The sequence below is a fragment of the Varanus komodoensis genome, unplaced genomic scaffold (assembly GCF_004798865.1).
Source record: "Varanus komodoensis strain SLA01 unplaced genomic scaffold, ASM479886v1 scaffold8, whole genome shotgun sequence".
Taxonomy (NCBI): domain Eukaryota; kingdom Metazoa; phylum Chordata; class Lepidosauria; order Squamata; family Varanidae; genus Varanus; species Varanus komodoensis.
The window spans coordinates 13,199,690-13,223,359 of NW_025336481.1; the positions used below are offsets into that span (position 1 = coordinate 13,199,690).

The 23,670-nt window shown below is 41.3% G+C and overlaps 1 protein-coding gene across 2 annotated transcripts; it reads right to left on the minus strand.

The window, feature by feature from the left end:
• Window positions 1–2,883: 2,883 nt before the first annotated feature.
• On the minus strand, window positions 2,884–22,835 carry CSTF1 (cleavage stimulation factor subunit 1). Of its 2 annotated transcripts, none has more exons than XM_044455490.1 (7): window positions 21,541–22,835; window positions 18,890–19,093; window positions 16,076–16,271; window positions 13,802–14,079; window positions 10,502–10,699; window positions 7,547–7,937; window positions 2,884–3,852 (listed from the first exon to the last, which is right to left on the minus strand). In XM_044455490.1, the coding sequence occupies exons 1-7, from the start codon at window positions 21,658–21,660 to the stop codon at window positions 3,593–3,595; spliced, it is 1,647 nt and encodes a 548-aa protein (XP_044311425.1). In that variant the 5' UTR covers window positions 21,661–22,835; the 3' UTR covers window positions 2,884–3,592. The 2 variants fall into 2 exon arrangements, with proteins under 2 accessions (XP_044311425.1, XP_044311426.1); XM_044455491.1 differs by lacking the exon at window positions 21,541–22,835 and adding an exon at window positions 17,030–17,126 and having other exon boundaries at window positions 18,890–19,002.
• Window positions 22,836–23,670: the final 835 nt, after the last annotated feature.

The following is a 23,670-nucleotide window of genomic DNA, read 5'->3' on the forward strand; positions in this document are numbered from 1 at the left end:
TCCCCCATAGATAGCTTCACCCAAACTGGATGCTTCTCAGCTCCTGTTGGCGTTTCCCCAGGGTACAATTTAAAAGTTGCTCTGTCACCTTTTTAGTTTGGACAGCAGCCTGGTTCTATTTTGGTTCAAGTGGAGCTGATTCACCTTGTACAGGTCTGCCTTGTCCCAAAATTTTCTCCAGTGACTAACCAATCCAATCCTCTCCTCCCTGCTCCACCATCGCATCCATGCATTGAGACTTCTCAGCTTTGCATGTCTGGCTTGCCTTGAACATAGAACAGATAGCATTTCAGAGACATCCATTTTGGGAATCCTGGATTTCAACTTTCTACCTAACATCATACATTTGGCTCCCAGAAACTCATGGATACACTTTCTCACATCACTGGTACCAACACAGAGGCAGCCACTGACTCTAGCTCAGTACTAACTACAAAGTTATCTAGATGGTGCTTGATATCTGCTACCTTCCCACTAGGCAAACAATTTACCTTGTGGCCTACATGCCCATCAGAAACCCAGGAATTTGTCTAATGATTGAATCAACTATTAAAGGCAGTCCCCAAGTTATGAACGTCTGAATTATAAACAACCCTTGCTTGCAAACAAGCTACCATAATGCCTATTCTTGATGTCTTGTGCAGGACACATTGGGCTACCTAACGCCTATTAATTTTTTAAAATTACTGTGGAAAATTGTCATCATCATAGAATGGAAATGAAAGGGGAGAGAGGGAGGCCTCCAAAGCATGGCTTCCTGCCCCGCCCATCCAGTGTTTCCTTGCTGCCAAGAGGAGATGCTGGTGAGTTTGGGCTGGAGTGAGGAATAGAGATGTTAACTGTTTTTCCACTTTCATGAGGTCTTGCACTCCTAATACCTGCAAATGTGCACAGCTGACTACATAATCTGACTTACACAGTGATGTGACTTAAAGACAATTTTCTGTTCTCAGGAATGGAACTCATTCATAACCCACCTGTAGAGAAGACGTCCAGCCCTCCCAGATTACAGTCCCTTTAGCAACTCTTACAGATTTGCAGTAGAAGGAATTAGAAACACTGGCATTAGAAAGGCCTCTGAACTGTCAAGGTCACCATATGAGACCTTCAGACAGAGCTTGGGAACCTAATGGATTTGAACCAAACCAAACCACCTCTGTTTAAAACAGAGGGGTAGAGATCAAGGGGAATTCTTAGACCCTATCAGGAGGCATCAGGCTAAGAAAGTGGACCAACTAAATATTGTCTGCTGTTCCTGCCATTCAGATAATGTTCAAAAAAGGAAGGAGGGGAATGTTCCAATTTAGATTCAGCACTTCACATGGGCAGATGCTATTCCAACGGAGCAAAGGAATAATTACTTTGATTTATGCTGTTTGTAAATCTGTAAAACTGCATAAAAGACCATGTTTCTAAGGTTTCATCTAAGTCCACTGGAGAGGTAAGGTGGGGGAGATGTACTTCTGTCATTACTGCAAGCCCTCCACCCCACAGAGGCACATCCTCAGTGTAAAAGGACAGTTACTTGTCTTCCGAAGAATTTGGTCCTTCTAGGGCCGGGGTTGGCAACCTTTAACACTCAAAGAGCCGTTTGGACCCATTTCCCACACAAAAGAAAATGCTGGGAGCCGCAAAACCCTTTTGACATCTAAACTGAAGATAACACTGCATGTATCGTTTTTTACCTTAATTCTATGTATATCTTCATTATGATTTAGCTGCAGCTCTTGTTCAGTCACTAAAAACTGTTATTTTTAATCTTACATTATAAACCAGTAGGACTTTCATATATTTTGAATAGGAGAACAGCTTCCTGCAGAGTCAAAGTCAGTGCTAAAGGGCTGCATGCATTAAACAGCAAACCCCGTAAGTTTGTCAGCAGTAACAGCAAATGAATCTACCCACGTACCATTAAACGTTTGGTTTTCTTCAGAAACTTTTCTTCGATTTATCCAAGCGCTGTGAAGGCACAGGCCTTGGATTGGCGGTGGCTGCCAGCACGGACCTCGGATTGACAGTGGCGGCCACCATGCCGCTGTGCCGGCACGGGCCGTGGATCAGCAGCAGCTGTGACGCATGCAATGGAGCCACAGCAGAGGCATTCAAGAGCCACATGCGGCTCCGGAGCCGTGGGTTGCCGACCCCTGTTCTAGGGGATCATTTCCCTCTTCCTTAGAATGATGTCCTGCTTCCCCAAGACAATCATTTTCCATGACATCAGAGAAGCTGTCACTCAAGGAATGGGATTCTTTTGTTGGTTCTTGAAGGTCTCATCAGCCAACTTCTCTGCCTCTTAATTTTTCCAGGTCAGTAACCTTGGATTTGAGGGAAAGAATTTATTGCCTAAGAGGCAGGACATCATTACACCCAGCACACAACTACAAAGCTGGCAGCCATATATGTGACAGTGTATTACACTGGATAGCTCTCATGTCCATGCTGGATTTTTACTTTCTTGTTGTTTAACTGGTGTTATTGTCTTTGTTTACCAGGGAAAAGGTTGTTTACTAGCAGAAGGGGAACAATTTACTGACAGTTGTTAGCTTACAGTTTAGTTATATATTATACAAAACAAGGAAAGAATCTTTACCGTGACCTCCTTGCTCTGCTCATTTGTAACTCATTTGTATGCTGAAGATTTGTCACTGGGGCTGAGATGCTTCATGTATATCAGTAATACACTGATTTCTTCTTAACATTCTTACCTTCAAACCCACCTCAGATCAGGGATGAAAAGTATAACCAGGGGCATGGTTAAGACAAGGCCCTAGCAAATCACTGGCTTTCAGACATTACTATATTTTATAATCCTTATTTAAATATTCTGTATACAAATTATGAAGCAGAAATAAACTAATAGTTAATTATGGGAAAACTAAGAGACAGCATTAAAGACTTTGTTTTAATGAGAACTTTACAGTAATAGATCTATATTATCTAAATAATTTTGTAAAACACAAAAGCACAGCAGAAGTCAGAACTAACAGCATATATCAAATAAAATTAAGTTTTAAAAAACAGAAGGCCAACTTTTCTAGTAAGAGCGAGAAGCTAGAGAAGGGATCAAAAACCATTTTAAGTAGTTCCAGTTTTCAATATATGGACATAACTTTAAAATCATCCTTCTTCTTAGGGAGGGTTTTACTTAAAACTAATTGCAGTAAAAACACAGTTATGGCCCCAAAACATTGCTTTAAAGGCTACAAGAGTCATCAAAGTCCCAGCTTCAAGGGACTCTGAAGGCCAGGCCACTGCCCCAACCCCTTCACAGATGGTCCTGAAAGAACAGCACTGGTTGCCCCCAGAGGTCGCAACTGGGCCTCAGAGTGGGAGAAAGGGGGCATTCAGAGAGGGGAGGAGGCTGGGGCTACTGACCTACACTGATTCCAGCAGGTGTCCTGGCCTCCTTCTGTCCCTGTAAATAAATCTAGATGGCAAAACACGGCTGTCTAGAGAAAATATTTGGTACAAGGTGTGATGGAGATCATCTCCACCTGGAATAGGATGTACATAAGCCTTTGAATTTAAGGGTTATGTGCACTGAAGTCACTCTGATATATATATTTAAAGGGAATAGAATTCAGATTTAGCTTTAGTCTGTGGTTGATCTTCGGTACCAAAATCGAGCTCTGTAATCATCACTGCACGTCATGAAGCCAGGATTGGTCGGAGAGTGGACAATACAGCGAACTATGCTATTATGCCCTAGGGAAAGAAGGTTCCTTCGTTCTGCTGTTCGTGAATCCCAGCAGCACAGGCTGATGGTTCTTTCATCCGGAAGAAGCACATAGTCTTCTGTGTGGTTGAAGACCGCCTGTGTCCTATGAACTTGGCGTCCACTCAAACCAGCTCCTGCAGGTGTAGCAACATACGTATACCATTAAAAAGGCTCCAATGTTTCAAAGTAAGTATATAAAGATAGCAGACTTCATTATAAACTGTATTCTACTTTGCCACCTGACTCACATTGGCAAGTACTTGATTCCCAAAATTCAATAATAAAAATGTCCTTAGTAATGAACAAAAAGCTAGTAAGGGCGTTCATAAAAAGACATTTTTGCATAGACTGGAACAAATCCTTTACATGTCCCACAGTTCCTTGTCAACAAAGAAAATACCCTCCTGCAAATTAATACTAGTTGGGAGCAGGACTTCCTTGGATGATCCGGCTCATGGGATCAGGCCATTTAGGGCTTCCAAGGGCTGCCTCAATGCTCCGAATTGTATCTGGAAGCAAACAGGCAGATGGTGGAATGGCTCGGTATCAGGTCCTTATGTTTCCTCTGCACTGCTCGTCCGAGCCGGAGTCAGTCTGCAGCCATCTGCACAACTGAAGCTGCTGTATGGTGTCTGATAGCTACCCCTGTAGAGCACGTTGCAGTGATCAAATCAGTTGCTATGAAAATGTGAATGATGCTTTGCTAGATCATTGCTTTCCAAGTAATGGAGCAGTTGATCAGTCACATGCCAAGTGGTAACATACTCTCTGAGCATCAACCTCCACCTGATTATCGATGATTCCTCTCTAATGCACACTGACTGATTAAAACAGGTCAGACCAGATTCATCAACAGACTACTACTGACTTTCAGTTTTTGGATAATTCCCCTCATCTAGTTAACAAGAGGTACAAGACTCTGGTTCAGCACTGATGTTTCTCAGTTCAGCATCAAGATGAGTTTTAGTTTGCTTGCTTGTTTTTAACAAAGCAGAAATGATTACCTCTTTCAAAGATGTTACAGTTTTCCTCACTCACAATGAACAGTTTTTAATGTTCTGCTCCTGTGCATCTAATATTGTAGCTTGATAAGCAAAGTGATCTATTGGCAGCAAGTGATCCTTTGAAAAAGATCATCAAGGACATTTGCCCCCAGACTGGATATCAATCTTCTAGATACAAAAGCATATGAGACTGTCCTTATGCACCTTGATGAAGATTTTCATTTACAAATTTAAACTGGCATATTTATAGATTTGAGATATTCCTGTTCTATCTGATCAAAATCTAACAGAATTAATTGGGCAGAATTAATTATTATTCATAGTTACACAGGTCTGACTCACCCCAAGAAAAATAACCTGATGCCTTTCTTTCTAATGTCCAGTTTCCTAAAATTTCAGATGAGGAAAGGAATACACTGAACCAGCTAATGACAGTAAAGAAAGTAAGGCAAACCGTAAGAGAATTAAGGATAGCAAAACACCAGGCCCTTGTAGACCTACACTGAAATGTAATGCAGACCAAAAAATGGGCATTAGCTTTATCACAATAACAAGATCTAGAAAAACTGATTCCAGATGAAATAAGGATGTGTGTTACACAAAATTGGCGCATGACCATCTTCTAGTATAAACACAACTGAAAAATCTGTCCAAGACACAATGTTATTACAACCCTAATTTGAACATCAAATGATTCTTGTTAAAAGATGAAGCATTGTTAAAAGGTGTTTTTAAAATATACAGCAAGCTTGCCTGTGAGGTAAAATGAATTGGGGCAAGGTACTAAAGAACTGTGATTTTAAGAAATACATTTGGGTCCATTGTTGCTGGAGATCTGAAAGAGGTATGTGCAAGATCACAGTCAGGAATAGTGAATTAGTGGCAATTTTTTGAATTCACATTATTCTACACTTGCCATCAAAACATACATAATATTTAAGACATTATTTGCATAATATGTGAGAGAGGAGAAATATATTTTCCCTGCTCATACGGCTATGAGAGAAATATGTAGCAATACTGGTAACCCACCTCTAGATTATGCCTTAACATGTTCTAACTCGGTCATAAACTTCTTAATAAGATACCCTGCTAATCAAATTGTTAAGTACATCTAGTAATTTATATCAGTGAAACAATCAGCTAAGACTGAAACCTCATAGTATACACATAAACTTGGATCTAAATTCTAGGTAAATCACTGGGACTTTCTTCCAAATAGACATATACAGGATTGCCCTGTCAATGGATTATAACCTTTGAAACAGAAAATCCAGATTATCAATAATTTAAGGCTTAGACATTCACACATCTACTGGCAGCTTCTGAAATTAAGTATTCACACCAACTATATACTATCCATTAGCTGGTACACAAATTCTTTCCCTTTTTTCAGATTGTCTCAAGGCCTTCATCAAAGCTAAGATTTAATGCTTCCCAAGTATAGGTTACCTGTAGTTACACATAACTTTCAATTTTTCTGAGAACTGAGATAGAAATGCAAATGTATACCAGAAAGTACCAAAATTTAATGGAACATGATTCATTATACATATCGTATATAATGAATTTAGTTATACATATTTGTGTATATACAGACAGTATCAAAAGAGTTCTGTCTATTAGATGCACTGGTTTATGATGATGTCCATGAATAAGAATGCTGGCAATCTCACTGAAATAGACAGACTCTAATGATTTGAAATGAAATGACTGAAATAACGGTTGTACACAAACCTTTTGCAAATCAAAATATTTCCTGCTTATTGCATAAGTGAGTATTATGAAATACTGGCTTGGTAAAAATGACAAAATAAAGCGTACCAATTAAAATGGCTTGACAGGTAACAATCTATCTAATGAGAAAGTAACATAACATTATACTTATGCATTGCTTACTCAGAAAGGGAACAACAGGATGAATGCTAAGGGGATCTACCCTTTCCTCCAGTTTCTTTGTCAAAGAGGCAGATAACAATGAAAGACAATTTTCTGTATGCCAGGACTTGGCTGCACCCTGCTGGTTTAACATATTATAATCCTTAAATTACAAGACAAACCTTATCATCTTCTCAGTTCCTATATAAGTCAGCTCAAATGGTTGGTTTCTGATTACTGTAGCAGAAACTCCCACTGGAGAAGTAGAAAAGTACTAAGTAGAGAAAGTCCAGTGTTACATTTTAATGGTGCTTTTACTGGGCCAGGCATATGAAAAGAAAAACCAGAAGAGCAATATTCCAATACAAAGACTATCTTCCAAGTAGAGGATGCTTGACCCATGCAAGAACACAAGCATACTCTCAAAAAATCATAGATACATTGTATCTCTCCTATATCTAGAAGACATGAAGTGCTTAGTGGTGTATTAAAATATTACTGATTTATGGACTGAGAAATTCTGGAGTTACTTATAGGTGCATTTATAGACTTCATATAGCATCTAGGTTTTCTGCCATTTTCATCATAATGATCCCAAGAAGCAGTCCACTAATATCCTCATTAAGATACTCGACCACCACTTGGCTCAGCGGCAAGCAACATACTGAGGTTTCCTTGAGTTCCAGTGTAGCACTTTACTGGTTATCAAAATTACGCTTTTGTGCTAATAAAACTCAAAGATGATTACATGCAAAGAGGTCCACAAAGCAACCTTTTAATTTTAGACCAGGCAATCACATGGAAAAATGATGATTACACCCAAAGCAGTTTGGTTTTACACAAAGCCAAAATCCAAACAAGTATCGGTATAAAATACCACATGCACTTAATTAAATGCATAGCCTATGGAAAAAGAAATATGTTCTTTGGATCAGCCTTTACTCACCTGTATATTTGACTAGTGTTCTTCCTGTAGATATTTCCCATAGTTTAGCTACAGAGTCCTTTCCACTTGATAGAATATACTTGGAATTCTTGGAGAAAATGGCAGAACAGACTTCAGCCCCATCATGTGCTTTCTCAAAAGTAGTAATACAACGATTTGAAACGCCATCCCACAATTTGATGCATCCATCTTTGCTGCCCGTTACATACATGTTAGCACTTGCATTGTAATTAACTGAGCATATGGCATCAGTGTGCTGATCTTGAGGATTGCAAGATACAAAGCACTGGAAAGTATTGACATCATATAGTCGCAGGGTAGGATGCTGGGTTCCGACAAGTATGAAGTCTCCAGAAGGATGGAAAGAGATTGAACGCAGCATTTCTGCTTCCTGTTTATTTGAAAAGACACAGTTAACATTCAAAGGCATTATCCAGTTAAGACTCATCCAGATATTAATTAGTATCAGCTGCTGTGTAAAGCACAGAATAAAATTATTTGCATTAAAGGACACTGCTTTCTGAACAAGCTAGAAAGGACACAAAGCAAAATGATATAGCTCAATACAAGATTTGAAAAGAAAAAAGGGGGCTACTAAGTAGAAAATGCCTAAGTGGTGAGTGGTGACCCTATTATAACTTAACAACACTTTGAAGAAAAAGGAAGTGATTGTAAAGATGTAGTGTGCACAAAGTACTCCTCACTTCATACATTTGAAATCTTATTCTTCCTCCCACAAGACAGATAACATGCACCAAAAACTGGTGGTGATTGAGAACAGCTTTGTTTCTTAAAATTTAATATGTATTTATTATTACACTGTTATTTCACTCTTTTCCTTCCTGCAAGGAACCCGAAGTGGCTCCCATGGTCCTCCTCTCCATTTTATCCTCACAAACAATTTGTGAGTTATGTTGCCCTGGAAGTCAATGACTGACCCAGAACTACCAAGTAAACTTCAGCCCCGTGACTGAGTGGGGACTAGAACCTGGTTCTCCCAAGCTGCAGTCCAACATTCTAACTACACCCTACCAGCTCTGCTAGGCTTACTGCTGTCTACCTTGGTGACCATTTTTCAAGGCAGGATATATCATTTATCTAGTTATTTAAAGTTTATATAGACTGTTCTATAGCAATGCTCTCCCAGTTACAGCATAAACACAATCATAACAACACAATAATTATAACAATTCAAGAATAACAAAATCAGTTTAAAAAAACTATAGACATTGTCCACAACAATCAAACTGTATCTAAATAAAAACCAAACTAAAAGCATAACCATCTTGTTCAACAATTAAAATAATGGAGAATAAAAAGTTTTAACCTGGCACTGAAAAAAAGACTGTATCAGTGCCAGGTGCACCTCCCTGGGGAATTAATTCCATAGATGGGACACCATAGCCAAGAAGGTTCTTCCCCTCGCAGCCACCTCCCTTACTTCTTTTGGCAGTGGCTTGCAGAGAAGGACATCCACAGAAGGCCTTAGGGTCCAGGGAGGTATATATGGGAGGAGGCATTCCTTTAGATATCCAGGCCCTAAACCATTTAGGGAATTATATGTTAATGTGAGCACCTTGAAGCAAGCCCAGACTTCAACTGTAACCAGAGCAGGTGATAAAGAAGAGGGGTTATATCTTCATACTGGCCCATCCCATTTAGCAGACAGGCAGACCTGTTCTGTACCAACTGAAGTTTCTGGACCATTTTCAAGGGTAGCCCCATGTACAGTGTGTTGCAGTAGTTCAAATGTGAGGTTACCAGGGCATCGATTACCCTTGCTAGATTCTGCCCATCAGAGAGGGATGTAGCTGATATATCCGCCACAGTTGATAAAAGCTGCTCCTGGCCATAGATGCCACCTGGTGTTTTGCATTCTGGTGTTTTGCATTCTATTCTTAAGAGGAGTGCAACCCCATCCAGAACAGGGTAGATACTCTCCCCCTGAACTGAGGCTCCACCTACCAATAGCCCCTCCCAATATATGCTTCTTGAGTAGTGGACAGGAAAGTCAGATATCCATCTTCATTTTTTTCTACAATCTACACATTAGGATGAAAGCAGATGAAACATGGCATTCCATGTTTTCTTCTTGGTTTGGACAAAGCCATAAGCAGTCCTAGCAGACTGTAAGTTTGAGTAGGGAGTGATTGCTTAATCTTCTTCTCTGCACTGCCTTTCCCTTGTGGGAAAAGATAGTGGTACTCCATATTTTTCCCCTCCCCCTAAGCAGGTTTGAACAGTGGTGATTAGGGATGTGTGAAGAATCCATTCTGAGGGGAGAACTGGATTCCTTGGGCTCCAGTCCACTCTTTTGAGGCTGCAAGTCTGAGTTGATGCTGCACTCATTAGGAACTGAGCCCCATTTAAATGCTGGGCAAGCAGCATCCTTCTTCCATGGCATGTTCAACAGGCTTTGTTTGTGCTGGATATGACATGTGATGCAGAAAAGGCTGCCTTTGTTTCATGAGTCTTTATGGACTTTTCTCAGCTCAGCTCAGCTCAGCTCAGCTCATTTTCTGTGACACAGCAGAACATGAGAGTTAAGTCTGTAGATACTAGAGGGACAAATTCCATGAAGCGTTGTCATAACCCTAGTGGTGATAAGACTTTAAGCCAAGGAAAAGCTGGAAGGAAAAAGTTTAGCAGTCTTTCCCATTCTAAGATGCAGCATCTGAAACTGTTTTCCAGGTAAAAAGAGTCAGGGGAAGCTAGTTATGACATGAAGTTAGGCTTAAAGCAAAGTAGTTTCAGTGGCTACATATATAAGCTTGATTTATGTCCTTATGACTGAAACTTACAAATTAGCTTTTGTGAACTCCAGCATGGTCCTTATCCTGCAAACATAGATGCACTTCATTTGGTGACATCAGGAAAACTTTCATGTGAAAACCTACACACATCAAACCAGTTATTGTTTGGATTCCTTATAGAATTATGATTAATGTATCTAACCTGGATATATTTGAAGGCTCTTTTTGCAGATGGCTTTGAATAGTCAAATAATTTAAGTGTGTAATCCCTTGAACCAGAAGCAAGGATTTGTTCTGTTGGATGGAAAGCTAAGCATGTCACTTCATCCACATGATCATAAAGAGTCCTAATAACAGGGTGGTTCTCCATGTTCTGCTGGGCTGTTTCATTCATCATAACCTAAAGAAAATGTTTAGAAACATAGACAGCATTGTAATCATAGCCTTTTAGCTACCTGACCCAAGAGACAAGTAAATACATGAATATTTACTATTACACATTTATTATTTGGTTTCTTGCCTGCACCTTTCAACACAAAAACAGGGAATCAACTTGAAATGCTTATCTTTAGAACCTAATCTGTTAGAGGAGCAACAAACCAGAAGTTTAGGTCAGGACATAATGAGAAGTTTCATTTCCTTGTTCATCCAGTCTCTCCCAGTGGTGGGAAGAGCCATTGTACAGAAAGGGGTATTTGACACCATGCTTGTGAACAGTAAGTCAGAAATCTCAGCAAGCCTGTACTATCTTCATAGCATGACATACAGTATATCACAGAAGTGAGTACACCCCTCACATTTTGTAAATATTTTATTATATCTTTTCATGTGACAACCCTGAAGAAATGACACTTTGCTACAATGTAAAGTAGTGAGTATACAGCTTGTATAAGAGTGTGAATTTGCATTCCCCTCAAAATAACTCAACACACAACCATTAATGTCTCAACCGCTCACAACAGAAGTGAGTACACCCATAAGTGAAACTGTCCAAATTGGGCATTATTAGCCATTTTCCCTCCCCGGTGTCATGTGACTCGTTAGTGTTACAAGGTCTCAGGTGTGAATGGGGAGCAGGTGTGTTAAATTTGGTGTTATCACTCTCACTCTCTCATACTGGTTACTGAAAGTTCTACATGGCACCTAATGGCAAAGAACTCTCTGAGGATCTGAAAAGAAGAATTGTTGCTCTACATAAAGATGGCCTAGGCTATAAGAAGATAGCCAAGACCCTGAAACTGAGCTGCAGCACAGTGGCCAAGACCATACAGCGGTTTAACAGGACAGGTTCCACTCAGAACAGGCCTCGCCACGGTCGACCAAAGAAGTTGAGTGCACGTGCTCAGCATCATATCCAGAGGTTGGCTTTGGGAAATAAGACGTATGAGTGCTGCCAGCATTGCTGCAGAGTTTGAAGGGGTGGTGGGTCAGCCTGTCAGTGCTCAGATCATACGCCGCACACTGCATCAAGTTGGTCTGCAGGGCTGTTGTCCCAGAAGGAAGCCTCTTCTAAAGATGATGCACAAGAAAGCCTGCAAACAGTTTGCTGAAGACAAGCAGACTAAGGACGTGGATTAGGGGAACCATGTCCTGTGGTCTGATAAGACCAAGATAAATTTATTTGGTTCAGATGGTGTCAAGCATGTGTGGCAACAACCAGGTGAGGAGTACAAACACAAGTGTGTCTTGTCTACAGTCAAGCATGGTGGTGGGAGTGTCATGGTCTGGGGCTGCATGAGTGCTGCCAGCACTGGAGAGCTACAGTTAATTGAGGGAACCATGAATGCCAACATGTACTGTGACATACTGAAGCAGAGCGTGTTCCCCTCCCTTCGGAGACTGGGTTGCAGGGCAGTATTCCAACATGATAATGACCCCAAACACACCTCCAAGACGACCACTGCCTTGCTAAAGAAGCTGAGGGTAAAGGTGATGGACTGGCCAAGCATGTCTCCAGACCTAAACCCTATCGAGCATCTGTGGGGCATCCTGAAACACAAGGTGGAGGAGCGCAAGGTCTCTAAACATCCACCAGCTCCCTGATGTTGTCATGGAGGAGTGGAAGAGGAGTCCAGTGGCAAACTGTGAAGCTCTGGTGAACGCCATGCCCAAGAGGGTTAAGGCAGTGCTGGAAAAGAATGGTGGCCACACAAAATATTGACACTGTTGGACAGTTTCACTTATGGGTGTACTCACTTCTGTTGTGAGCAGTTGAGACATTAATGGTTGTGTGTTGAGTTATTTTGAGGGGACAGCAAATTCACACTGTTATACAAGCTGTATACTCACTACTTTACATTGTAGCAAAGTGCCATTTCTTCAGTGTTGTCACATGAAAAGATATAAAATATTTACAAAATGTGAGGGGTGTACTCACTTCTGTGATATACTGTAATATACTGCTACATTTTGTATTGTAAACATTTAGCTGATTCTGAACAGTTAAATGTGTGCATAACAAATTATTAGAATCCATTGTCTTGCATTCCTGACTTCTTCACTGTTGACTGTTCTTTACTGAAAAATCAGCATGTTTTTAATGGGACTTACTCGTTGAAGAGACTACAGTGTTAGCACTGTTTAAATATTACCTTCAGTCCAATTCAAAGCTTTATTTGGATGTTGTTTTAGTGGAATATTAAACACCTTTAAGGTAGTAATACTAGCATGCCCAAAAAGCTGTGTGCATAATTGTGCCTGTATCCTAGGGATAATCCACTGAAACAACTTAATTACAATTTTGACTGGTATTGCATTCACTCCAATTCTCACTATAACTAGTACTGTATCTATTCCAGTTTCCAATATGACTGGCAGTGCATCCACTCACTGTACAACTGATCAAAATGTTAAAACAACGCATTTCTAAAGGTTAAATTTTTGCATACACAAATATAATGTCTCATATAACCAAGCCTAAAAGGAGGACCTTCAACATATCAGTTCTCCTAAACGTATCCCACACAACTGGACTCACAATGGGAGAAAAAGAACTACATGCAATTCAGGGAACCCAATGCAAATGATGTGGAAAGCCCTCACAATCATTTTTGATATAAGACGACCCTCAATCCTAACCTCAAATATAGTGGACTGTGAGCATAAAGCTAATGACCACAAGGAGAACAATCCTTCAGCCCCTAGACTGCATCCAAGGGGCCAAAGGTTACTTTGGATTCCCAGATCTGAGAATAGAGCTATGACCTCAGAGCTGGGGACCCATGTCCTGTTTCCCCAGCACAGCACAGAACTCCCTGCCTGATGGCACTCCAGTCTCCTTCCCTCACCCTCTGAAGTGCCACAGTTGCTCAGCAGGAGAAACAAGGAGGTGAAGTTCACCTTACCTTCATGTACCTCCTGCTGCACACTCTTAAGTCTCTGAGCTGTGGTACAGGTCCACTCTATGCTGCTTTCTGTGTCCTTGTGCTAATCCTAATGACCACAGAACTATTAACGCAAAAATATGAACATTTATGGACAGATTACTGTTTGGAATATTTACCTCAATAGGCATGGCACTCTTTGCCAACATTCTCTCCGTATCAAGAATTTTGATCGAAGCATCAGCAGAACCTGTAGCAATTAACTGCCCATCTCTGCTGTATGTAGCTACACGACAGGGTCCTTTGTGAGATGTGACATAACATGTTTCATATTCAGAAGCTTCTGGGGACATAGTCTGCACATCTGCATCAAACTCCAAGTCAATTCCTGTGCCAGGAGCTACTGTGTCAGAGCGCCCAATGGCATACTGAACAGCACTATCATCATTTTCCATTCCTGGAAGGGCATACAAAAGTCTTATTTTCCCAAAAACAGGAAAGATGGCACCAGTTACTACAATGTTTCGCAAGTCTATTTTGAGGAGTTCTCTGAGGGAGATAAGTGGTATCAAATGATGTTTCAGATCTCATATCAGTATCATGCCTTTAAGCAAAGTCAGCATAGCAGCCCAAATTTTGCTCCTCAGAAACATATTTTAGATCATTAAGAACTCGTTCCTTTGCATGTCTGCTCAAAAGTTTGGCCCATCATATTTATGTATGTATGTATGTACAATATTTATTCCCCATCCTATACAAACATCCCAGGAAGGCTTACAACATAAATAAATATGTTATTGTAAGCTGTCCTGAGGCTTTTTGCGAATGGGGCGGCATAGAAATATTCTAAATAAGTAATAATAATAAATAATAATAAATACGAGAAAATACAATAACATAACAAGCATAACAGAATGTGACTGAAAGTGATCATATTAAAAACCTAGTTAAAATATTTAAATATTAAAATACTGGGCAAATAAAAAGGTTTTTACTTGGCGCCGAAAGGAATATAATGTTGGCGCCAGGCGAACCTTTCTGGGGAGTGCATTCCACTGTCAGGGTGTCACTGCGGAGAAGGCCCTCCTCCTGGTATTCATTCTCCTAACCTCCTTCAAGGAGTGTTCCCTGAGCAGGGCCTCTGCCTCAGATCTTAAGGGGTGGGAGGGCACATAGGGAAGATTGGACTTACCACAGCCTTAATATCATGCTTTTTGTATTAGTGTGTTTTCAATTGATTTGTGCTTAACTGAGCAATTAAAATGACTAAAACTTTAAAAACTATCATGTGCATAAACAAAGCTCCACAAAGATTCAGGTGCACACTAGATGTCTGCTTCCGTCTAATGTAATGCCAAACTATGCTTTAGGGTTATAAGAAGAAATCTTAGGCTTATAAGATTTTTTTTCTTCCCCGAATTCCAATTACTCCACCTCACCACCCTCCCAACACACTTACTCTCTTGTGCAATCTATTTGGCTGTGCATTCAAACTGGGTAACAAAGTTTGCTTGTAAACCAGAACTTGAAATCATGAAAGAAGAAGTTAGGGAAAACACAATGGTAGTAGGAACATGGAAAGGGAGATATAGGGGAAGGGAAGATGTTAATGTAATGGTAGCCTAAAGTATGGCCTTAAATCTGGAGTGAGGCAATGGTCTTGTTTATACAAATGGAAGAGTAAAATTATCTCAGAAATAGCTCTCTTACTACAAGCCTGTGGAAATTTCAAAATACATAATAAAACTCGTACAATTACCACCAGAAATAGTACCATGGCACTCCCAACAACTCTTTCATCTTACAGTAGGGGCTCAGCCGTGCAATGTTAAGGCTCTCCAAACTCTCTTCCCACAAACTAAAACAACTTTTAATCTCTCATGGAGGCACATGGGACCTAATAAATTCTCATTCATATGGTCTAAAGAGATGGTAGGGCTAGCAGGGAGTTAACATATTGCATGACTACAAGTTCACCAGTCAGATCTGAGAGGCTAAGCTAGTTTTACAATATCAGTGTAGCAGATAGCTGGAATGGAGGCCACCATGTATATGCATTATTGTTTACTATGCTACTCTAAGCATATTGTTGGGGTTGGATCCACACTCAGTCATACTTAGAACAGACCCACTAACGTCAATAGCTTTACTCTATGTATAAATAGGTCTGGATCTAGAAAATGTTTTTCTTCAGTAATCCCTAGTGACATATTTTTCATCTGGAAAAACGAACATATAGGTTTATTCGTTTAATATCGCTTTAGTATTTAGTATTATTTTAGGATAATGAGATTGTAGGGAATAAATATCCAGAGAAGAGATATTTTATTACTGATGTTCTGACATGCCATCCAGAACAGGGTCTTAACAATGTTAACAACATCATACTAGCATAGCATCTCAAATTTACTTCAAAAGAACATCTAAAATTTGTGCTTGGTATCAGTACTTACCCAGTTTAATAAGATGCAACAGCTGTTCAGAGGGTGCACAAACAGACTGTGGCTTTACCTCATTTATAAGACCATTAGCAATGTTGATATATCCATCATATAGCAACTGACTAATAATCAGCTTGTAAAGTTGTTGCCTATCTTTCAGGCTTACTTTTGGTCTGTACATGGTTAACATGGGTGATCTTCCGGCAGTCTGAAAAAAAGAAGAAAAAACCCCAATTGCTTCTAAGTGTAGGAGACATACTATTTACTTTTTATTTCTTAAAACTTAATTTGCTATGTTCCAGTTTATAGGAAAAAGCTCATTATAGCTAACTACCTTAAGAAAGAACAGAGGCACTAAGCAACAACAACAAAAGCAGTAAGAAGACAAAGGCAGAAAAAATAATTATGCCTAATATGGTATATAAACATGTATATTTATAAAATGTATACAAAAACTTAATAATGACATGATGCTTTCAGAGAGGGGATTGGACTGATTCTCCTGGGAAGAGAGTTCCAAAGACTTGGACACAACTATGAAAAGGCCTTCTCATGTTTCCATCAAGCACTCCTCAGATGCTGATGGGACACATAAGAGAACTTGGCCAGTAAAAGTGATGAGATTAGTATATTCCAAATATTTAATTTAAAAATGGATTTTACAATCTTATGCACAAGACACAAAACATCCATAGAACATATCACCAATAAGAGGGATTATTAGTTAAATAGGTGGCACTCCTCAAGCTGATGCCACCAGTTGTTTTGAACTCCAACTACTATTATCCCTGATCACTGGTTTTACTGGCTGAGGCTGATGGAAAAACTCAGTACCTCAGTTTGACTTCTAGTGGAAAACATCTGGAGGACACCAGCTCGGGAAAGCAGAAATAATGCAACTAATTTATAGAATTAACTGTTGCAAGTCAAAAGATGTTTCCAGGCAAGGTTTCATTTTGCCATTACCTCACTCAAAATACATGATTTGATGGAGGTTCTATATGGAATTGTCTCCCACATGTAATCTTCCCATGTTTTTCCATAATTTCTGCTGTATTTTTCCCTAAGCACAGAAAACTTGTTAAGGAAGGAAGGATAGAACAGGTGCACACAGTCATTTAATTGTCAGCACTAGGAGCTTCTTGTCTTCTTGTAGGAAAAACAATGGAAAGGCTCATAATAGCAAAAGATCTAGTGATACTAGATAGGGAAGGAAGGCTGGCAGCCACACAGCACGGTTTCCATGAAAACAGGTCCTGCCAGACAAACCTTGTGAAATTCTGCGACAAGGTTTCGAGATGGCTATATGGAGGGGATGCAGTGGATGTGGTTTACCTGGATTTCAGCAAGGCCTTTGACAAAGTGTCCCATGATATCCTGGTGGAGAAACTGAGGAGTTTTGGGATACACCAAAGCACTGTCCAATGGATTAGGGCATGGTTGACTGACCGAAAGCAGAAAGTAACCATTAGTGGGGAATCATTGGGATGGTGGCCAGTGACAAGCGGGGTTCCCTCAGGTCTCTGTCACTTGTGAAAGAGACTTTGGGGTGCTGGTTGACTGCAGGCTAAACATGAGTCAGCAGTGTGATGTGGTGGTTAAGAGGGCAAACGCCACCCTTGTTGGCATAGCCAGAAGTGTGGCTTCTAGATCCAGAGAGGTATTACTACCACTCTATATGACTCTGCTGTGCCTGCAACTGGAGTATTGTGCTCAGTTTTGGGCCCCTCATTACAGAAAGGATATAGCCAGGTTAGTCAGTGCAGCGCAGGGCCACAAGGTTGGTGGCCAGTTTGCAGGGGATGCCGTATGAGGCGAGACTGAGGGAACTGGGTCTCTTCAGCCTGGAGAAGAGGAGACTCAGAGAGGATATGTTGGTGACATACAGGTATGTGAGGGGATGTCACACAGAGGTGGGTAGAGACCTGCTCTCCCTTGCAGAGAAAGGCAGGATGTGCTCCAATGGAGCAAAGCTCAGAGAAACAAGGTTCCATTTAGATGCCAGGAAGCACTTCCTGACAGTTAGGACCCCGAGGGTGTGGAATGGGCTTCCATGAGAGGTGGTTGAGGCCCCATTGGTGAGGGTGTTCAAAGAAAGGCTCGACATGCACATGGTGGGCATGCCATGAGCGGAGCCGGCTGGAGCCGGGGGTCAGACTAGATGGCCTGGAAGATTCCTTCTGACTTGCTCTGTTTCTATGTTACTATGTCTAGATGCACCTCCAGGGATAGAGCCTTGTTCTGAAGGCTGATCAAACAAATTAACGAATATTTCATTAAGTATAGGAAAAAACCTACCAGGTTCAGAAACAATATATTTTGGGATGCCAGTTACATATGTTTACAAGGCAAAGAAGGGCTATTGCTTTAATGCATTACTTGTAGGCAATACGAAACATTTATCTGGCCACTGCTCATATCAAAATACAGGATTAGACGGCCAGTGTGATTTGATCGAGCCGTGCTTTTGTGCTCGGAGGTTGGGAGTAGGGAGCGCTAAAAACTTTTCTAAACTGCCTAACATGCTTCAAGTAGGATACCAAATAAAAATATTTACAATAAAAACATACTCATGTTTCTCGCCATGTATTCACATTCTTTCCTTTACATAATTCTTGCAGCTCTTTAGGGTAAAACTGTGGTTATTTGGCCTCACTTGAAATCCATACTCAGAACCCCAAAATTACGGCGAGAAAGATCGTGGTAATAGGGGTGGAGCGGCTCTTAGAGGGAAAGGAACGCATAGGCTCTTTTAGCCTCCCACGTGGGCGAAACTGCTACGGCGGGAACTCCCCAAACTGATGGGTCTGGAAAAAGAATCCTTACCAGCCCGTCTTTTGGCCTTGCTCGATCTCCGGTCAAAATGGCTGCTGGGGGCCCAGCAATGTCGTTTGGTGCCTGTGCCGGCAACGGGATCGGGAGCGGAGCAGGCAGCGGAGGGGGCGGCGGAGGCAGCAGCAACCTAGACCGAGGGCCGCTCCGTCGAACAGGCTGCTGCATCGAGCCCCCGCACATCGATTGAAGCCGAAGCTAGAAAGGGAAATGAATCCAGCAAATCACATAGTTGACAACACGCATGCGCCAATGGTACTCTGCTTCTTCAATAACCAAGAAACATCTCACTTTCTTCGTTAAAATCAAGCTCGGGGTAGGAGAAGCAGGGTAAGAAAGGAAAGAACTGGGATTTGATGCAGCTTGTCGAAAACTGAACTGTCAACTCTTTTTCAAGCATGCCTCCTGTGCTTTTAAGGGCTGTATAAGTTGCAGAAATTCCAGAAGTGAAGCTTAAAGCATCAGTGAAGCTTAAAGCATCATTGGCATTGCCAGAATGGCAACCGTAATTACAAATTCAGTGTGCACCGAGAATCAGCAACAGCATTTTTTGCACAGTAGTTATTTCACTCATTTTTCAAAGAAAGTATTTTATGAAAGCCGTGATAACGTCTACTAAACTTAATCCACATCTACCCAGAAATAAGGCCTCTTGACTTCAATGGGAACTGAGAACAAGAAGAAGTGTAGTTGCAACGGGAAGCCTGCTCCTGTTCATGTTTACTGAGGAGGCCATGCTCCCGAGTTTAAGGGAATTTACTCCAAAGTAAGTATACAACAGGCTACAACTTCAGATAATACATGAGGAAGTAAATCAGCATTTACATATGATATCATGGATGTGCTTGTAGCAGAGCAGAAGAGTTAGACCACCTATGGATACTAGTCATGATGGCTATGTATTACCTTGTATGGATGGATAAAAACAGATTTGATTTTTTAAAAAATAAAACTCATACTAATCTCATTTTTTAAAATAACATAGTTATAATTAAGTCTCAAACATGTTAAACCTATACTTAGTCTTATAAAATTAACAGTGTTGTCACACTCACACATGGATAGGGAATGCAATCTAACATGAGCATTTGTTCATGTTTATTTCTCATGCCATGAAAATCACTCTGTCCAGCCTACTTATAAGCTGCTGCTGCTGCCTGAAATTTCTGGTCTCTCAGTTTCAGCTTCCCTGACTAAATACAGATTTGCAAAGACATGGGCTGGATAGAATTGTTCTGTGTGGAAGTGGTGGTGGACCTGGGTCTAGCAAAGCCGGTAGCTAAGACAGAAAAACAGCACAGCTGAATGGATGAAATGGTTTAAAAAGGGATACTCTAAAAAGTTTTTTTTTAAACTGTGTTTTTCAAACAAATGCAAATAGTAATCGTCTCTTAGATAACTGTAAATATTAAGTAATTTGTATGTTGTTGCTGCTTTTATGTGCCATCCAGTTAGTCATATATTTACTATCCAAATTTAATAAATGCCTCTGTCAGATAATTTGAGTTAAATGAGGCTTTTCTATCAAAATGAAGAATTAGTGTAATTTTAAAATGAATATTTACACCATATGCATAAAAACTAAGCATTTAATTTTCACCTGATGAAATAAACTGTTCTGGTCTACCCACAACAATCAAATTTTGCTTCATTCTATTATTTAAGGGCATTTCACTGTGAGACAAAATCCAGTGTGCATCTTCCTGTATTCACATGCTTAAGCTGCATGCCTCTAACCACTTTCCTGGGAGTAAATTCCATTAAACTCAATGGAACTTTTTTTTAAGTAGACTTTTATAGTATTGAACTAAGTGGACATGTATAGAATTTACACTAACTCAACCTCAAACTGACATGATTGTTGATCATAAAAAAACCATGTACTGGACAATTTCAAAGATATTCCCTTTGTAAGTAAAAAAAGGAAAGCATACAAACCATATATAGTCAGAGAGGAAATAAAGCATGCTTTTAAAAATGAATCACTGCAAATAAGAGTGGACTGTTTCACACATCATGATAAGCCACTGCAACATGTGCCAGCTGACATTTTGAATATGCAAGGCAGAGTGGCTGAGGTACCGGAACTTGTCATCTTGTGGGACAGTGGGCACTGTGAGTTATTGGAGGATTGAGCAACTTCAAATAACCCTCAAATAACCAATTAACTGCAGCATACCTCCATGGCAGTTCACATATTCAAAGATGGTCACAGGCATGCATCTCAGTGCTCTGTGGGTGAAGTAGTTCACAGTAACTTACCAGGATGTGCAAACCAGCTCAATATTTTGTTGTAAATTAATACAGTTTAGTGGTCAGATTTGCAGTTCAGGAAATTTATGAAATATTTTTCACTGGGAAACTTGATTTAAATCGACCCTTTCTCTTGCTGATATAAATCCAGTGTCAGAGGCAGTATGGTTCACATTACCAGTTGTTGGGGCACATGAATGGGAGGAAGTCCCTGAGGGCTTTTTGTAGGCATCTTGTTGCTCACTGAGCGAACAGTATGCTGGACTAGATAAGCACTTCACCTGATCCAGCATGACACTGTGTGTGTCCCCATGTTAAGTCCTTATGGATTTATGATCAGTCCAAACGACCAATTGGCCCAAACCCCCAATCCCAAGGAAAGTTCTACTCACATCAGCCTCAAGAAATGGTAACCGCATTGGCCGTGCTTCATTCGTGGGTGAGCCCATGTTACTCATGCTCCATGGAAGCTGCCGCCTATCACATGCTGGAGTGATACGACGACCTGACATTCTTCCTCATAGAACTATCACACGTTCTTCACCCTGCCCTCTTAAATTCCCCCCTCACTTGTTCAGAGTTCCAATTATGTGTAAATAATCTTCAACCCCATTCTTCAAAAGAGCACATCAATTTGATGTCTGCCCTAGTTTCCCAAGGTCAGCCTCATTCCTGACACACCAGCTTTGCAGTGCACATAGGTGGTGGGATCTGCTGCTTAAGTCCACAGATGCTTCTGTCAACAAGTTATTCGTTGTGTGATACAGTGATTGGTATCTTGGTAAGTCAATGGTACACTGTTTATCTTGTAACATTTACTCTCATTGTAGAAAATCTAACCTGGCTCAACATTCTTTCACACTTGGTTAAGAACCCATCCGCTTGCATGTTGCCCCTTGCTCAGCTCAGTAGCTAAGTAACACGATTGTACAACATATAAACACCAGTGCTCTTTCAAAAAGTTGGCAAATTCCTCTTTGTTCAGGCTCTTTTTGACTCCAAAGATCAGTCTTATAGTGACTGGCAAATCCCAGTCCCTCTTAACACAACATACTGCCACTCTGGTTGAATTCATGGGCTGTACAAATACCGTATAGGTTCGTAGTCCAAACCAGAGTTTGTCCAGTGATCTGTAACTTCCTGCCACTTACAACTCTATTTACAAGTTACTGTAGATTCCAAAATAGTCATTAGTAATGGCCTTTCATATTTGGCCTAGTAAAGCCATGCTTTGGGGCAGGGTGGAACCACTCCTTAAGGAAAAAAAACAACAGTCCTCTTCCTGTTTTTTACTGTTAAAATGGAGGCACAAAGAACAAAGAAAAGGCACTTTTTCCTGCTGGTCTGCCACACTTATCCTAGGATGTATATCCGAGTAACTGACTATGATTACAGCCCTATATTCCCTATGCATTCAAGCCGATCAGAGTCTCCCACAGAGCAGGCCTCTGTCCTTGGCTGCCGTTACAGCAAGGCCCTGATATGCGTGGCTCCCTCATGAGGGGTGCAGGAGCTGCTTCACTCAAATTTCAGGGCTAGGTCTCGGGCCCAGAAATGTGTGTGGAGGGCGGGATAAGCACCTCTAAGGCCCTCTCAGTCTTGGCCAGCCTCCATCGCAAATCTCTTCAGAAGAATGGAGGCGGAGACGTGCTGCTCGCTGCCATCGTTGGGGCTGCCTGCCTAGTGAGGTGATACGCAACATGCGTAAGAACGAAAACAGACAGTCCGCCACGATTCGGAGGAAGAAAGCGCGACGAAAAAACGCGCTTGCCAGCCTTACGTAATTTACGTAGGGCGCGACCTCAAACGAAAGACGGCGCACGCTAAAGCGTATCCTGATTGGCTACTCTCCATAGGAAAGGGCGAGGGGAAGAGCCCGTCTCACGTCCTCTTTCCCTAATTTCCTTTTGTCTTGCGCATGTGCAAATGACCCGAGCCCTCGAGGACGCCGTTCTCCCCTGCGAGGACGGTTAGTGGATGGGCGGGCGCTGTTGCAGAAGAGGCCAATCGGAGAACTCTGCCTTGGCGTGGAAGGGGGAGAGATTCGCCAATCGCAGCGCGGTGGCAGTTTAAAGGGCGTTTCAAGAGGCGGGCGAGTGTTTGAATTCAAACGCTGTTGGAGGCCGCTGGTCGAGGTGCGGGAGCGTTCGCGGCGGGCTCCTCTGGTAATGGCTCAGAAGGGGTGGCGTTCTCCTGTATTGTGGGATGCTGCGGCTTGTTTCTTCAGCTACCGCCCTTGTAGCTCCGTTCGTGGGAGAATATGCTTCTTAAACGTTGCAGAGTTTTTCTCTCGGCTTTCCGCTGCGGTGGGGGGGGGGGAGGTATGAGGTAAAGCCAGTTTATTCTCCGTTAAATGGAGTTTTATGTGGCAGCTTGTCTTTCTCTACTACTGTTGTCCGATAGTATTTGCTTTCCTTTCTCTCTCTCCTTTTTTTCTTTCTTTGGCCCGGCCGTGAGGTAATAAGGCCGTCCCCAGTTCGCTTCTTTCAGATGGTTTGAACTACAACTCCAAGTATCCATGA

Bases quoted from the DNA above. Each gene is read 5' to 3' on its own strand.
- CSTF1 (XM_044455490.1), bottom strand. From the start codon at position 21,660: ATGTCAGGTCGTCGTATCACTCCAGCATGTGATAGGCGGCAGCTTCCA. The intron at 19,094-21,540 runs GTGAGTAGAACT...TTCCCTTTCTAG, and splicing joins TACCATTTCTTGAGGCTGAT to CTTCGGCTTCAATCGATGTG. The intron at 7,938-10,501 runs GTTAGATACATT...TCAAATAAACAG, and splicing joins GAGCCTTCAAATATATCCAG to GAAGCAGAAATGCTGCGTTC.